The following is a 17,911-nucleotide window of genomic DNA, read 5'->3' as shown; positions in this document are numbered from 1 at the left end:
GTACGGAGCAATGAGGTTATCTCTCAACCTCCTCTTCTCCAAACTAGACAACCCAGGTGTCCTCAGCCTCCCCTCGCAGGACATGCCTTCCAGCCCTTTTTCCAGCTTTGTTGCCCTCCTCTGGATGCTTTCAAGGACCTTAACATCCTTTTTATATTGTGGAGCCCAGAACTGCATGCAGTATTCAAGGTGAGGCTGCACCAATGCAGGGACCACCTGGCAATGTTCTGTTTAATGCATCCCAAAATGTGGTTTGCCCTCTGTGCTGCCAGGGCACACTGCTGGCTCATGCTGAGCCTCCTGTTGGCCAGCACCCCCAGATCCCCTTCTGTTGAGCTGCTCTCCAGCCACTCATCTCCCAGTCTGTACCTGTGTCCAACGTTACTCTGTCCCAGGTGCAGAACCCAGTATTTTCCTTTGGTGAACTTCATGCCGTTGCTGTGTCCAGTGCTCCAGTCTCTCCAGATTCTTCTGCAAGGCCTCTCGTCCCTAGGGAGCCTACATCACCTCCCAGTTTAGTATCATCAGCAAAGTTGCTGAGGATGCATTCAACTCCTGCATCCAGATCACTGATGACCATGTTGAACAGGCCTGGCCCTAAAACAGAGCCCCGGGGAACACCACTGGTGACCAGCTGCCAGCCAGATGCAGCCCCGTTCAGTACGGCCCTGTGAGCTTTGCCATTCAGTCGGTTCCTCACCCAGCTGAGCATGTACCTGCTCATCTCACAGCTAGACAATTTGTCCAGAAGAATGCCATGAGGGGCAGTGTCAAAGACTTTACTAAAATCCAAAAAGATTACATCTGCTGCCTTCATGCACCTGGCGGGTGGCCTTATTATAGAAGGAGGTCAGATTACTGAGGCAGGACTTTCCCTTTGTGAACCCAAGCTGACTATGCCTGATAATAGCTTTGTTCTTTAAGTGGCTTTCAGTATCCCCTGAAACAATCTTCTCCATAACTTTTCCAGGGATGGAGGTTAGACTAACAGGTCTGTAGTGTCCCTCATGCTCTTTTTGTAGATGGGTTTACCTCTGGTAAATTGTTGAGAGGGGTCCAGCTATAACATCCACAGATTCTTTCAGCACTCTGAAGTGAATCCTGTCACGCCCCATGAATTTACAAACATTCAGTTGATACAGATGTTCCTTTACAATTTCAGTGACCACAGATTGAAAGTTAGTGCTCCTCCAGGCATGGTCCTCCAACTCTGAGATCTGGGCAGCCTAAGATCAGTCATTGCTGTTAAATAGTGAAGCAAAAAAGGCATTAAATGTCTCCACCTTTTCCTTCTTGTTATCCACTCCAAGTATCAGTCCAGTGTTTTCCTTTGACTTCATCTTGCTGTTAAGATATTTGAAAAAGCCTTTTTTTGTTGTCTGATACCACAGAGGCCAGTGTCAAATCAGGTTGGGGTTTGGTTTCTCCTGCTTATTTCCCTGCAGATGTGAAATGTAGCTCTGTACGCTCCTTGTGAATTCAGACCTTGCTTCCAAAGGTCACGTTTTTTTTTTTTTTTTTTTTTATTTCTGCCCTAGTTCCAGGCAGGGTTCCCTGTTCAGCTAAGCCAGTATTTTGCCCCATTTGCTTGACTTGTGATAACTAGCTTTCTGAAAAGCATAAAGTTTGCTCTAAAGTTTGTCATTGGTGACAGCTCTTCTGCAGAACCTAAAAAATGCAGATTTATTTAAATAATAGTTAAAATTAGACACTTATCTGTACTCTGTGCTATACCATTAAGATGTACACAAAGGAAGGGAATTTGTTACGCAAAGTATGTCTCTGTGCTAAATACAGCTGCTGGAACTTGAGGTGTCTGACATTGATCCTTTCCACCTACGAGGCCATTTATATCCCATCTGATGGTCATCTGATGAGCTTTCATATCATATCATCCGTATCCTGCCTCAGCTTTTCCCCCCATACTCTCCAATACATTTTCCACCTTCTGCTTTCTCGGCTTGAGATCTTTTGTGTCAGCTGCCTCTCCTCTTCCAACACACACATGGAAGGGACAGTAAGGTCTGACATCACTGTGTGTCTTAAGCTTGCCCCAAAAAAGTGCATGAATAAGAGCAATGCAGGTGCCAGTTCACTGCCCCTTTCCAGGATCAGCCTGCTTTCCAGGATCAGCACCAGGCTGCTGAGATCTTGCTTAGTGTTTATCATGGTGGTTCCTCACCTTGTGTATTAAATTCAGAACGTAGAAAAAAATTGGTTTGTGTTTAATTATTAACCATGTAAATAAACTGTCCATAAATTTGTTACAGGAAATTCTTCAGTCTTCTCCTTCATCTCTAGTTTTGCCTGCTGTTGACTCCAAGGCTACCAGGCAACTTTTGAGCTTTCTTCAGGAGTCGGGAGATTGGAATTTAACAAACATGACAAATCTCGATATCTCTCACCTGGAAGTGAATACATCTAAGCCAAACTTACTTGTGGTTCAGCTACAACCGCTTGTCAGGTAGGAGCTTGTTGTGAAGGTATCTGACCAAAAGTATGCAAGATTTTTACATCTTTTTTGAAAATATCTGATATATTCAGGAAATTTAGAAGTCAAAAGGGAAGGTTACAAGGTTAGCAAAGTTATTTTTTCCTGTAAATGTGTATCCGGTGTTTTTTAATGTCCTCTGATGAGCTTACCAGGTATAATAGCTGAATTATGTTGAAAAAGTCAGTCAGGCGTTCCTGTTTTGTCTGCCTCATTATATGAGAACAAAAGGACAACTAATAAAAATAAATGGCAACACACTTTAAGCAGAAAAGCTGAATTATTTCATGCAATGCATGATTAACCTGCAGAATTAATTGCTAGAAGGCATTCCAGGGGTCAAAGCACTGGCAGGAAAAATAAACAAATAAACATACAAACAACCTAGAAGTAAAAATGAATAATGAGACTGTTTTTCATAACTCTGGAAGTAGAAGGAGGGTTATAACTCCTCCTGTTTCCAGACCTATGACAAATGCTGCCTAATGGAGGCAGAGGCTTCAGGTGGATCCTAGTGCCTGGCTGTTACTTTACTTGTAGGGCTTTTACATCACTGTGGTTTGTCTGGTACAGAGTGCTCCTGGAGGCTGCGTATGGGTCACAAACCCGGTCTAGATGGGCAGCTATTTCGTATCATTTCAGCAGAAAGCTGTGAAGTCATACTGAGTATAACAATGCCAATGTACCTCAAGGAAATAAAAGGCATGGATATAGTGAGCCCCTCTGCTCAGCTTCTCTTGCTCTTTATCTTCCTCGATTGCTACTTCAGCATTCATACCTGTCAGTATATGGTGCATGATTGGATGGGTCCTAAGAGAGTGCAATTAAAAATTACACCAATAAATTACACCCAATCTAAAGAGCTCATGTACAAATTTCAGATGAACACCACTAAATGCAAGGATAACTGAGGAGACAACAGTCAAAATAGCATCAGTAGTCTGGCTTCTCTTCAGCTAAAGAGGTTTGAGGTTTTTGAGGAATCAGCTGAAGATGTCATCCTTGTATAAATTGCTTTGCAGAAGGGTCATGAGGAGATGAGAAGATGATGGAGGAACTTTGTAGTCTGATGCTGAAAGTGACACCTTGATTAGTCAGCTCTTGTGTACTTTTCTGGGTCACGTTGTTTGTAATTGATTTTTAACTGTCTTTCTCACATATTCTTTGTAGTGGCTTAAGTGAGGTTTCCACCCTGGAAGCAATGGCTGAAAATGGTAAGCAATATGACCAAGATGTCACTAACATTTCACCATTTAAGCTTGTGTTCTTGCTTAAGCAGATTGTGTTCTCTGTTTTTCCAGTTGTTGCTGTAATGCTTTAATGTGACTATTTAAAAGGTTTTTTTCCCCACCCACGGTACTTACAAGCACACAATTATCATAGTGTTGAAGTACTGAGTGAGTGATTCAAAACCCACTGAAATGGCTACAGCTCTGTGACCCGAAACATAGTGATGATTCACCTCTGCCTCAGGCATGGGCCTTTGCTCATGCTCTGGGATCCTCCCAGTGCAGAGTGTGAGCCCTGCATCGTCAGCTTGGACTCCTCTGGCAGCCCAAAGGTCTTGTCTCACAGTGGAGACCCTCTGATGGAGTGAGCAGGGAATGCTTTCCCAATCTTTGTGAAACAATACCGTTGCCCTTCACAGCCTTTGATTTTAGAGTCTTTCATTGGTTCTGCAGGTATTAAATACTGCTTGTTAAAGATGAATGTCTTCATACAACTCAATGTTAAAACTTTTCTTGTACAGTATCTGGCTGAAAAAGAGGTGCCACAGACTAAACGGGCAGTGAGAGGCATCTGGGTGTTTGCAGGGCTTTGGCTTATTACTCTAAATTAGAAATCAGGTTACAAAGTCTGCAAATGACTGCAGTGGTAGTTTCAGGGATGTGCACTGCAATGTCCATGGAGTCTATGACAGTTTCTACCCAGAGCAGGGGGTGGGAAATCAGAAGCAGATCTGAAAATCAGGGGAAATACCTTTGTATTGAAATCAGTGGTGCAATCTTTTCTCCTTTGTTCTTGCACAACTCCAAAGTTATTGTCTTTTAGACTCAATTAAGCAGCTGGATTTCCATCTCTGAATTGCAGAGAAGTTAGAATCATAGAGAGATTTGTATCGGAAGGGATTGTCAAAGCTCATCTAGTACCAAACCCCCTGCCATGGGAAGGTACCCCTCCCACCAGACCAGGTTGCCCAAAGCTCCATCCAGCCTGGCCTTGAATGCTTCCAGGGATGGGGCTTCAGCTTCTCTGGGCAGCCTGTGCCAGTGCCTCACCACCTTCAGAATGAAGAATTTATTCCTAATATCAATACCCACTTCTGGTTTAAAACCATTACCATTGTTCAGTTCTCCCTTCTTGTCCTCAGAACATATCAGGCAAAAGCTTTGGCTTAATGTTGGCCTTGGCTAAACGTTGCCCTCCTTAAAGGCCATTTTTTTCATCAGCTGCACAAAGTCAAGAACAGGCCTCCCAAACCTTGTCTCAGCCTGCTTTTGTTTTGGAACAGCAAAGTTAATGCTCCTGTCCCATCCACCTTTGGGATGACGAAGGTATAAGCTACTACCAGCTTTGTGGTTAGTGTCAACTGGCTGTTATCAGGAAAAGGTGTGTGCACGGGGAAGATGTGCCACTTCCTATGGCCAACTGCAAAATCTGCGCTCAGTGTTCTGAGTCGCAGCTGTGCTCTGGAGAAGTGGTAATGTGGGCTGCACCCTCACCTTCTGGTACATCTGCCAAAGCAGCCACTCAACGTGTTGCAGAATAAAACCTGGAAATATCAGCTGGAAGTATTAATTCAAATGAAAGTTACTGAAAAGTTCCTTAAAATTATCCCACTGAAAGTCTGTGCAGCGGATGGGGCAGACTCAGAAGAGGGTCATCGCAAAGGTATTAGACAAGAGACCCAAATGTCCTTCCAAATCTTGTGGTCCAGGTTCCAGCTGGTGTAGGTGGCTGAATACCGGTTGCAGCATAACCACAGCCATTTGCTAAATATTGCTGTCAGCAAACCCTTCAAGGTCATAACTGCTTGCAAGGCCATGAGTTATTGGTGTTTGTTGTGGAGTGACTGCTGGTAGATTCTACTTGGATAAGCAACCAAATATACTCTGTGTCACATACTTGTAAGGCAACAAGAGAATTGCTGACCCATAAATAATGCTTTTTTGTTTGGTTGTGGATGTTTTTTATAATACTATCAACAGTAAGCCCAAAGTAAACCAGGACAGACCTGTATTACGCTGCCTAGAAGTTCACAAAGCCTCTTACGTTTGTCACAGTTACTTCTTTCCTTTTCACTGTAGATGGCTTTAAAATCTGACGTAATAAAATGTCAGAGAAATCTCTTCTGCTGTTTTACTCACTGCAGACAGCAATCTCTGTCAGACAGAACAAATGGGCTCGGATTCTGCCCAAGGGAAATGTGCTGTTCTGAACTTTGTAGACGCTGGAGTAAGCCAGAGTTTTAGCACATTATTAAAATGACATTCATGAGAAAATCCAAACTGGAATTCAGAATCCAACCCTGCTCAAGGTTCCAGGGATTCAGACTTATGTCCAGTCTCTCCCTCCCTACATGATAGAGATAGGCAGATATGGGGTTATTTCTATAAAATAGTTTCTACAAAGATTATTTTTTACTCCTTTTTTTTTTTTTTTTTTTTAATTGTAACAGCATTTTTAGGTTGTAAGCCCTCCCTTTCTTAGCCTTGATTCAACAAAAGTGTACTTTTTCTTCTTGCTTTTAGCTCTGTTTTCTTTATGCTTCTTTTCAGTATTTCTTCTTTATTTCCTTTGCACGAAATAGTGTTTGGGAGCATTACTCAATTTTTGCCAGTTTCCTATTTTTTTTTTTCTACTCAAGAGAAGTTTGCATTCTGTCTTATCAGTGTTACCTGCTGGATGCAGCATACCTCAGAATCAATGAGAAATCTGCCTACAACTCCATCTAAGATGAGGTTCTTTAATGTTTTTGTGTGTATTCATCTTTCTGCTCTGATTCTTAGTGCATTTCTTTTTCTGCTCTTTCTCTTCTCTCCCATTTTTCTTCTTCTCATCTCGCTCCATTCTGTTCTTTCTCTTTTATTCATAGTTATATCTTTAGTTTCATTTTACTAGTTTATACCTTTAGTTTCATTTTACCTTTCTCCTTCCAGAACATTTCTTCTTAGTTTCTCTCTTCGATCCCTTCCATCCATGTGTAAAAGCACACAAAGAAATTAAGGTGGATTAGAAATTAATAATAGCACTTATCCTGCAGTCCCTGGTGAAATTCAAGGAATATGTCTTTAGTGAGACAGAAAAGCTTAATCCTTCCACTAGGGCATAGCATGCAATTATGCTAACTGAAAAAGGTTATCCTGGACAAACTGTTTTACATTCACAGTTCTACGTAGTGTTTTTTTGGTTCACGCTAACTGAAAAACCTGCAATAAGACCACTCTAAAATCCCTCTAACAATATTACCATCAGGAGATGCCTCTTGTTCCACTGCAGAAGGAGCTGGGGATAATTAACATTCCTATATAGGCAAGGAATTGAGGTGCTTTAGAATAGCGTGTACAAATCTGGGCCCTTTTCCTCGGAGAATTTGCAAATACTTCATTAGCAAGGTGGAATGTTTGGCTGCTTTCCTGGTCACAGGAAAACAACGATCTATATCAATTTCATTGTCATAAGGATGTTCACAGCAGCTTCTCCAAATGAAGAAATTACCTCTAGAATCTACCCAAAGGCAAAAGTTATAGATTTTACTGGTAACTATAGTTACGAGTAGCTCCTTACTGAAGTGAAATGTAAATAATGTGTTATTTCAGAAGGCAATCAGTTGTTTTAACAGAAGAGAAAAAAAAACACACGCACAAAAACCACCAAAACAAATGCAATCTATGCATTTTTCTATGTAGTATTTTTCCTTCTGAAAATTTTATCTGAGGCTGCTGAGAATTTCTGGTGCATTGCACTGTGCATGTAGAATACAAATCTACATTATGTAATTCCTTTAACCCCCCACAATCAGTATAATTAAGTAGTACATAGGCGCTTGCTTTCCTGACTAAGTCTGTTTCTTATAGTAGAAGCTTTTAATAATATTTTCTTAGAAGTAAACTTTACATTGCTTTGATTTGTGACTGATATAAGGAAATCAGTTTGGTTAAAACCCTACAGAAAAAAGAAAACACAACAATACTTGCATTTTCACAAAAGCTAAGCATTTTACTCAGCCAGGAGACCATAATTACTGTAAATAAAAATGATTTTAAAGGGTAATAATGCAAGTTCCACTACCAATACATTAAAATAAAATACAAAATATCATGTAAAGTATAACCTTGAAATCTGAGAAAGGTGTTGTCCAGGCTATTTAATAGCCATTACATGGTTGAGGAGTGGGAAGGCACTGAAACAGTAAATGTCAGTCTGCTGGCTTATTTCCCTCACAGTCCTAATGACAACCCTAATACCAGCTCTTGATTCACTGCTATTATGCTCCTCATTGTAAGCAGATGTTAATATTTTTGTATAGAGACTGAAAACATTTATCAGTTGTAAGTATTTGTCACAACTACCTGTAGTTTCAGAGCTAGAAGAGAATCTTCTGTACAGCACTGAAAGGTCCTCTCTTTCTTACTTGATTTTCCTTCTGTTTTCAGAAGTATGCCAGCACATTTCTACATTGCCCTCCACTGTAGTCAACAGCAAAATTTTCTGTATCCCATTGAGGGTACAGAATCAGGCTTTAAATCCACTGAAGCAAAAAAGGAATATCACTGCCAATATTACGCATCTCATGCCCCCATCTGAGGACTACTGCTCTTCTGAGTGTTGTTTCTCACTGATCAGTTGTTCTGTGTGCTTTGTCATTCACAGACGGGTAGTAGTTCAGCTTTATTTATTTATTTGTGAACTGGTCACTTGACTGACAGGATACGCATCCTGTTCTCATCTCTTGATTGATTTATTCTGCTCTTGCTTTTAATTTTTCCAACTTGTCACCTTTCAGCTGTTGTTTCTCTTGTATTCACTTGTCAGCTTCAAAACCACCCATTTTATCCGAATTGTTATAATGTATTGGTTTTGTATCACCCTACTGAAATTGTGCGTTTTTCAAGACACTGAAGATGTCTTATCCCATTTGTACCTATTGACATAGGTAGCAGCACCTAGATTGCATAAATAAACTAAATGAATCTAGCTCATTACTTTGCCACCTACTGTAGGTTTTTAGCTTTCTCAGCTTACAAAGTTTGCTAAATTATGCATGTTTCTATTTATAGACAAAATAATTGGAAGACTGACCATGGATTTGGAGGAACGAGGGATTCATTTTTCAGCAATTTATACTGCAGTGAGACCTTCAAGGGTGAGTAATCTTCAGTGCCTAGAACTGTCGAATTTTTGGCATCTAACAACTTAATGTTTACAGAGGAATGCTGTAGATAATTTTCAAGATTACACACACAAGCAATCTGTATTATATGAGGTTTTGACCAGAAATGATTGCATGAACTTTTATATGCAATAGCTATATCACATAACTGCTAAAGCCTTGCTAATCTAGGAGATATAAATTTGCTATGCCTTTAGTTGCCTTTAGGACTTAATATTATTTTTAATGACTGTAATGTTAAATATTTTTTCATTTAACAGTTTTATAGTAAGGTCTACATGGAACATTATTAGGCTTTTCTCATGTCAGTAAAGATGGAGTATAGTTAATTAACTGAAGGCTACTAATTTATTCCTTTTTAAATTAACTGGTTTTATTCCCTTTAGTCAATATTCAGTATTTACAACTGGAACACAAAGTTTGCGCTCTTGCTGATAGTCAGAACATCATTTATAGATCATCGTATCATGTTAGCAGTAAGTAGCAGTACAGAATATTTATTTATGCAGAGTTATCTGTTTTGTATGACATACTGCTTGTCATCAAGCAATATTTGCATTTTTATGTGATTAAATGGAAGACAGTCGTGACTTGAGGAAAACAGAATGCAATTCCCACTAAAGAAAAGGGGCATGGGAGAGATGTGCTGTATCCTAAAAAGTACCTACTTTGAAAGAAACTTATCTGATCCAGTGGATAACACACCTGAGCTCCTAATATGGTACTTAGTTTAATTTGAATTTTTAATTCAAGCTCAGGATAATGTCAATTGAGAATACAGAAGTTATAATTTCCTTGTTTTGGCAACAGGAAAGTCATTACTGAGATTGTCTAGATCTCGTGTGAGCCCTGCAAGCAGGATTTTGAGAAGTCAGTGAGTTTTCAGGAGGGAACACTAAGAACAATTCACAGTTGTTATTAGCACAGGAACAACAGTTGGAAAACCTGCTTTAAGTGGGCATGGAGTGAAATCTGTTTAGCTTGTCCAAAAGAAGAGTAAGAATCAACTTGATTGAACTTTATAAATGTTCTTTAAACCAAAATTGGATGAGTTCCTCAAAGGTGTTGTGGGTGCAATTAGAAGTATTCTGGATTTTCGCAAGCAAGATCTTGAATCTCTACCTGTCCAACAAGGTGCTTAGAATGGTCCCTTCATACCCCAAGCAAAAGGCTAGTTCTGCTGAAGAAAAACAAGAAATTTCATCAACAATCTGCCCTGTAAACTTAACTTGAGAGAATGGGTTTTCAAGACCAGGGTTAGAGTACACAATAGGAGCAGCGTGAGGAAGCTCACACTGATACTCTTTGTGACGTGTGTTTCTTATGGCAAAGGAGAGGACATGAGTCCAGCACTTAGGATCTATTTTTTTTTAATACTCTGTTGTGTTTTTTTTTTCAGATGAAGATCCAAAATAAAAATAAAAATTATTTCATTACTGTGGCTCTTTACTGAAATCAAAGGAACACAGGCATTTGTAGCTCAAATTGCCTTTAGAACAATTGGAATGAAAAATATTTTTAATTAATGAAAGAATTGGTATCGAGAGAAGGAATTTTTAGAGCAATTTTAACAGTTTGTTGAATTTCAAATCTATGCATATTTCAACAGGCTTTCTAAATTAAAGTGACTTAGTTTGAGCAACTGATGTACTTTTAAATAATTAAAGCAATGTATTTTAAGATGTTCTGCATTTTAAAAAGTAAGCAATTTACACTTTTCTTAATTGTATAAATTCAATGCATATTCATATAAAACCATTTGAAGTATTTTTTTCCTAAAATTACTTGAAGTTATTACAGTGCATTCAAGGTTATCAGCTCCTGTACAGGGCTAGGAAAGGCAAAATGGAAAGTGCCTTTGAGGGTTCATCTATTTATGCATTTGCATGTAACCTCTTCTTAAGCATATATTGCATATCTTTGGTGTGCTTGAACTACAGAAGATGTGAGATATTTTGTAGCCATAAGTTAGAGGACTGATTCCTTCTGCTTAAGCTATAAAGACTATATTCTATGATCTTGGAGTTACCAGGTCACCCCACAGTGATAACCAAGAAGACCACTCTATATGGGAAGTAAAAAGCTTTGATCATGTGGGAAAAGATTTTACAGTACTCAGTACATTTGAAAATCAATACCAATCACTCTCGATGAAAGATTTGCATTTTATAAGTGGGCTTTTTCCTGCTGATGAAGGAAATGAACTTTAAACATGACACTCAAAAAAAAAAAAAAAAAGCTCCTTCTGATCAAGTAAATTAATTTTATGCAGTGAAGCTTCCAAACACTGGGACTCTGATACATCTCTCCCTATAGCTCTGCCTCCTTGCTCTTGGGCAGTTAATAGAGTTAATGGCTTCATAGCATCTTGTTGCATTCATTCATTCTTCTATCACCTCAAGCAAGGAGAATAAATGTGAGAATGTGAGAAATACATATATTAGAAAATATTTCAGACTGGTATTGGCTTTTGCGGAAAGTGATTTAATGAGACAGAAGGTAAAACTCTCCTATGACTGAGTCCCTTTTCTGACTTGATGAGGAAGAGCTGTTCAATTTAGTCAGTGCAGCCACAAATCCCTTTGGGCTATCATCCTTATCAGTTGATAACCCCAATGCACTATGGACATTTATTCAGGCTGGTTCCTGTTCTATTCCAGTTTCAGAATTTGAAGCTGGCAGATAGAGTTAAGCCCCTGAAACAGCATCTGTTTGAAACATGGAATGGTTTCACTGACCAGATGATAATTCCTCTGGATATCCCACTGTGTCATAATGGAGCTTTCTTCCCCCAGCAAGGCACCTGCCACGTCTCCTGACTCTTGTTCCAAAATACTTTGCCTTCAAGATGTGGCTGAATTGGGCTGGCACTGGGAGAGTGGTTTGTATCACCTAATTCTGGGCAACCAAAATGTAGATGTCTATATCTGATGTCATCAACCAGGGCTCTCTTCAAAGGACCGAAATGAGCTTTTTAGAGTATGTTTTTTCTGAATATTTTGTAGGTGACTGGTGCAGGATGAGAAAAAACTCACCCTTTGTCTCTGACAAGCATAGAGGCATCCCACAGGCTTAGGCCACAACTCAACATGTACCTTTAGTCAGACAACTCTCACTCAGTATTTCTCATCTTGTTTTCCATTAAAAAACATAAACTTGTCCTAAGACTTGAGGATACCTTTTTTCTCTGGAAGGCAAGTCATCTGGAAGTCATTTTCTTTTATCACTGCTAGCTAGTTTTTTTTGGCTTGTGGTTGTAATGCATGAAGTTGCTTGTGCTGTTGCAATTGAAAAGGTTAAAAGACTGTAGTGACTAAAAGATAGGTATGCCTCAAATCATAAATCTCATCATGTTTCCCATTCTTCAGGTCCTCATGCCATCCGTGTCAGTTTTTTAAAAGTTTGCTTCTGAAACTTCTGCAAGACAACTTCATAGTTGTCTTGTTGGATTGGATGCAGCAGAGACACATATTGCCAAGTGGAGATTTATGGCTACCTCCCAGCTGATACTCATTTTGCTGACACCACTTTTTACAGATGCATTGTGAAGTGCTGTTTAAACCTTCTCTGCTGCCTCCACATTTTCAGAGTTTCATCTGCCGTGGGCTTTTGACTGCTTCACTCTACAAGCTGTCTGCTCTAGGTAGCATCTATGTTTCTTGAGTCTTTGATCCCACTCAGAGCCAAGCAATCTGAGTTACAAGATCTTTATTCAGCCATAAGTAACATGGGCATCCATAGCACAAGTGACTAACTCTTAAAAAAGTGTCTCTTGAAGGTGTAAGATCCTCAGATGATACACAAGCACGCCTTAGCTTAGAAGAGTTAGGAAATGTTTCATCTTCTTTCGCTAGTGCTTGTTGCTGCATTTTCTTTCTATTTGCATTCTTTGCATTTTCTAACTAATGCAGTTTGCAATGCTGCATTTTCCCTTGGCATCCAGCTTCTCTCTTTTTTGTTCACCACTCTGAGGAGACTAAACTCTGCAACAACCACCCCACTGACTTCACAGCTTCTGATTAATGGAATACTTTTAACTATTAAGTATAATCAAACATTATAATATGATCTTTCCCATGAGCTGAATGTTAGAAAAATGCTTACAATACCATTTGCTGGTGCTGGGGTTGTAGGGGGGATGCCCTCATGCATCCTTGAATATGGGAACTCCCTTAATCATTTACTTTTGTATTTTTTACATTTGAAAGAGCAATTATAATTTGACAGTGTAACAGAGCATCAGGGCCTCCAACTTCAAAGGAGAAGCCACAGGAATACTTCATCCTTTAGTCTTCTCCCTCACTTTAGAATTTCATTATCACGAAAAATAAACTTTAACTCGTAGATGAAGAATATGCACTTAATTATTTCCCTGCTAACTCAGTATTTTCTACTTAGATGAGGTGTAGTCTTTTTAAATAATGACAGAAGAACTGCTTAAGGCTGGTTGAAGCCAGTTACGTGTTGCTCTAGAGGAAAAAAAATGAACAAAACATGTAGCCAAATTAGCGTGGAAATTGAATACTAGGGATGTGAGAAATGCTAGCTAGCAATTCTGTATGATTCAGTTCATGTGTTAGTGGAGAACTCAGGGAAATAACTGCAAGCTAGTGTTTTACCTTTAACCCTAGACTTTGCACTACTATTTTGTAGACATGGGTGTTAAGATTCACTTAATTTAAACATCATTTTGCAAGTTTACCTTATATTTTATGTTTATATATATATATGTATATCGACTTCATTGGGAAATAAAGGTAAGCACAGAACTAAATTTTTTTATCTGATCAGAACAATCTTTTTTTATTTTCAGTTTCCAGCTTCTTAGGCTATAGATGGGTTCCAGATAAACCATATTAGAAAGTTGTAAGGTGTTTAAAGCTAATGACTGAGAAGAACTGGGATGGGGGAGGGATGGTGGAGAAGGGCACATGTGAGAATGATACGTTCTAAGAAATCTGTCTTAGGAAAAAAGGAAAAGACAGAAAAGGGGAAAATACAGGTATAAAAACTGCAACAGAAACTCCTAGAAATACATTAATGTATAGCTAAAGGTCATAAAAAATAACAGATCAAAATCAAGGTATAAGACTAAAATATGATAGAATAAAGGGAATACATAACTATAAGAAAGCATATTGATATGGCATATTGGCAGGTATGTTAAAAATTTCTGACAGGAAAAATCCAAGGTAAAGATTTTATTAGAATAACAGATCATTAAAAGACTGCTACTATATCTTAAAGATGTTTGGATTCAAGCAGAGAAAAGTATTTTATTCCCATAGACTCTGGGAAGACTGAGGCTGTGCAGAGCATCCAAGCGATATGACTGTGAGCTAAAGATTCAATCCTAAAACTGAAACAGACCATATATCTGTGACATGGTGAATTCATGGAATCAAAGAACGGCCTGGGTTGGAAGGGGCCCTTAAAGATCATCCAGTCCAACCCCCCTGCCATGGGCCAGGACACTAAATGAGGCCACCCAAGGTCCCATCCAACCTGGCCCCTAACACTTCAGGGATGGAGCATCCACCACCTCTCTGTGCAACCTGTTGGGCTGCTTCTTGGGCCTCTCTGCTTTGGATCAGGGAAACTTTTGGTGATAAAGGCAAATGGAACCTGAACTGAGAGCAACTGAATGTGCTCAGAATGGAGAATGTCCTGTTTGCCCTCTTAGCTCCACTAATTATGTTGACTGACTCTGTTCATAGATAGAATGCAAACTGTTTACAGACAACATACTGAAAGCTAAAACGAAATGCCTAAAAGTGTTTTTTAAAGACTACTTCTCTCCCCCTGCTCCCTCCCTGCATGGAAATGTCCCAAACTGTCTTATGACAGTGTGACAAGAGTGAAGGAGGTGAAGCTATTAGAAGTAATTCAACCAGGCTTAAAAAGTGAAAGTCTTGTGTGCATTCAGAAAATGTAAAGGAATATAAATTCCTGCAAGCTAAATGAAAAATCATACGGCAAACATTTTGAAGAATAATGTGTGAATGACATTAAAATATTAAAATACAGTAGACGGGAATTATTTCAGAGCTCATTGGATCTAATCAAAATGAGGAAATCAGAAAAATAAGTGGCAACACAAAGCCAAATGAACCTATGTGTTAATAGTCTCTGTGGTGGAGTATAGAGAGCTTCTCACTTCAAAGACTTTTCTAGTAATCAGACAGCCTCAAAAACCTTTGTTGTTATTGAGCTGGTGGTAGAATAGATTTCAGAATAAACCAATAAAATGAATATTATCATATCACCAAAATAAAATAATTTTCACCTAAATTCTAAATAAAGCAAGAAACCGCCAAACTAATTATCTTAACTGCCATGATTTCAAATGTAAAATTATACATTATAATTTATATATGTACATATATAAGTTATGAATTAGTTTGGCCTTAATCCCAGAGGAGCAGGAGGTAGCAAGTATGACATGGGGTTTCAAAAGAGGTTCCATATATCTGGGAAATGCAACCAGGAAACCTGTCTTCTGTACTGGCCAAACTGGTTGAAAGTATAGGAGTAAATAAGTGAATACATGAGGAAAATATAGTATGGATTCAGTGTTCTTAGAGAGGTGTAAAATACACAGGTAAAGTGATCCTATTACTTCAGTAAAAAGGGTAAAAAGTGAGGTTATTTGGGGGCAGAAATAAAAATTCTGAAGGTAGGAAACATGGATGCAAACAAAGGATCAGTGTTTACGCTGGAGAGTGGAATTACATATGGATACATGTGGAGACCTGTGCTGTTCCAAAGAGTATGGAAAGGGGGCCGAAATCTGAAGACACTGAAGTTTGTCGATGTACTGACAAGTTAGAGGAACAACTCACAACACTGTGTTACTGGGTGATAAAATGACAGATGAAATCCAGTGTAATGGAAAGTAACACACATAAGGAAAACCTTAAATATGCATATTGCGCCGTGGTGAGAGGCTGCTATTTCTCAGAAAAGAGATTTTGGTGTGACTGTGGGCAGATCTCTTGGAACATCACAGCACTCAGCAGCAGGATGGATAGCAAGCGGAAAGTTACGAATTACTTGGAAAGGAAAAGGGCAAAGCAGCAAGCGTCAGTTATTTCACTATGTACATGTAAGTCCTTGGTGAGTGCAAGTTTGGGAGTGACATAATGTGTGCCATTTTGGCCACCCAATCTCCAAAAGGATACCTTACAACTACATAAATAATAGACATAAATAACTACATAAATAATAAGACATAAATACTATATATAGGAAAAGCAATAGTTCAGGGGGGAAATAATAAAAACATCAACATGGATAAGCTTAACGTGAAGTAATTATTAACTATCTCTGGCCGCTGTTGATGATTATCACCACTTACAGACCACAACACAGGAATTAAGGAGCACCAAATTCCTTAAAAGAAACAAAGTAAACTTTTTCACTTTACATGTCTTTGGATGACAAAAGTAGGTTGATTTCAGTGAAACTAATGGAAATTAACTTACTTCAGGTAAACTAATGGAAGAAATATAGGAAGGAAGGATCGATGGAAGAGCCCATGTTCGTTGCAGTGAACATAGAGACTCTTTTCAGCTCCAAAAATCTCTATCCCAAAGATGACAGGAATCAAAGAGGGTATCCTGGGACAATTATTGTTTTTATTTACCCTTTTCTTAATCATATCAGCCAGTTAAGATCAGTAGCACTGGAAGTGAGCTAGGTGGACCTTTGGTCTCACAGCATGTAGCTGGTCTCATTTCTTTGCTTGGCGGTGGAAGGTTGGGATATTGACATAGCATTTCTCCAGAACAGGAATGTAAGAGGTAATATGTAACTTATTTAACTAAAGGCCATAAGCCATAAGAAGCAGCCAACAGACTAAAAAAAGCTCTGCTAAAGGAAGTTTACAGGCTTTCCTCCCCATGCTTGCCCGTTGGGTTGTTGTGGAATTGCCACATGAAAATGTGGCAATAAATCATTGTTTTGTTGGCAACTGGGAAATCTATAATAAAAAACAACTGTGTCAGCTGGAAATCAAGTAGTTGTCACCCCAGGTTCTGTGCAGTTTTCCGTATTTCACTGTAGTGAAACAGGTTGGATTTTCAAGATCCCTGTCAGTAAGGATCTGCAGGTTTCTTCTGGGAACTCTGAATCCTTTCCCCATTCATTGCTACTACTGATCAAAGGGAACTGCATCTTCTGATCAAAAAGAAATGTATTTCCCACACCTTCTCCAGACACCAAGACCCACAGGCATGATCTTCTTCAGAGGCAAACATGCATTCCTATTTTGAGGAAGTCAGGGGTTAGAAATGGGAAACCAATCACATATGCTCAGAGAGTCACAGCACACGTCTCCTCCCAGCGTGTTCCTCGGGCTGACGTGCAAAGAGCTCGGTGCTGTGTGACAGGAAGGTTTGTGCATATCAGAACAGCCTCATCCAAAACATCGACCTGCTTTTCTTCTTGTATTCTTTCCCATTATGGGAAAATAAATAAAATAAATAAAGCTGAGGAAAGATACATTTGGTGCAACCACTGGGCTACCCCTTGTACTGGCAAAAGCATTGATACCCTGCACCATATGATTTTTAGTGCAGCCTCTGTTGTCTGTGCTAAAGAGAGAGATATTAAAGGAATAAAGACATACTATACCAGCACATGACATAAAAAAAAATGCCAATAATCAGTAAAATACACATTCCCAACACTGAGAAGTGTGTGTTACCTAGTGCTTAGAGGCGGTATAACAAACTCCTAAGCTTTAGTCCATCCAATCTGTAACTCAGTTAAAACTAATTGGAAGAAACATCAGTTGTTTTTTTTTTTGTTTGTTTGTTTGTTTCAAATGGCATATTTTATTCTACCTCTTCTTACATTTTAGAAAAAAATTCATTCACTTTATATAGTGCAACAGGATGTCTCAATTTCAAAAATTCAGTGGTATTTGCTAGGAAGACATTTTGTGGAGCAGTTCTAGATCTGCTGTATCGGTGCATGTAATGGTTGTGTTTTTCTATCTTGCCAACTCTTACTGTGTCTGAGAT

At 39.0% G+C, this 17,911-nt stretch overlaps 1 protein-coding gene across 1 annotated transcript in view; it reads left to right on the top strand.

The window, feature by feature from the left end:
* ATP6AP1 (ATPase H+ transporting accessory protein 1) overlaps positions 1-17,911 on the top strand; it is a 57,315-nt gene that overhangs the window by 14,116 nt on the left and 25,288 nt on the right. Inside the window, exons 4-6 of the mRNA XM_084300756.1 lie at positions 2,271-2,464; positions 3,662-3,705; positions 8,773-8,858. Coding sequence (XP_084156882.1) covers positions 2,271-2,464; positions 3,662-3,705; positions 8,773-8,858 — 324 coding nt within the window. The remainder of the gene's footprint in view (positions 1-2,270; positions 2,465-3,661; positions 3,706-8,772; positions 8,859-17,911) is intronic.

Source organism: Netta rufina (genome assembly GCF_964035555.1).
Source record: "Netta rufina genome assembly, chromosome: 1".
Taxonomy (NCBI): domain Eukaryota; kingdom Metazoa; phylum Chordata; class Aves; order Anseriformes; family Anatidae; genus Netta; species Netta rufina.
The sequence above is the reverse complement of the archived record's forward strand: the minus strand, read 5'-3'. Positions and strand labels throughout refer to the sequence as shown.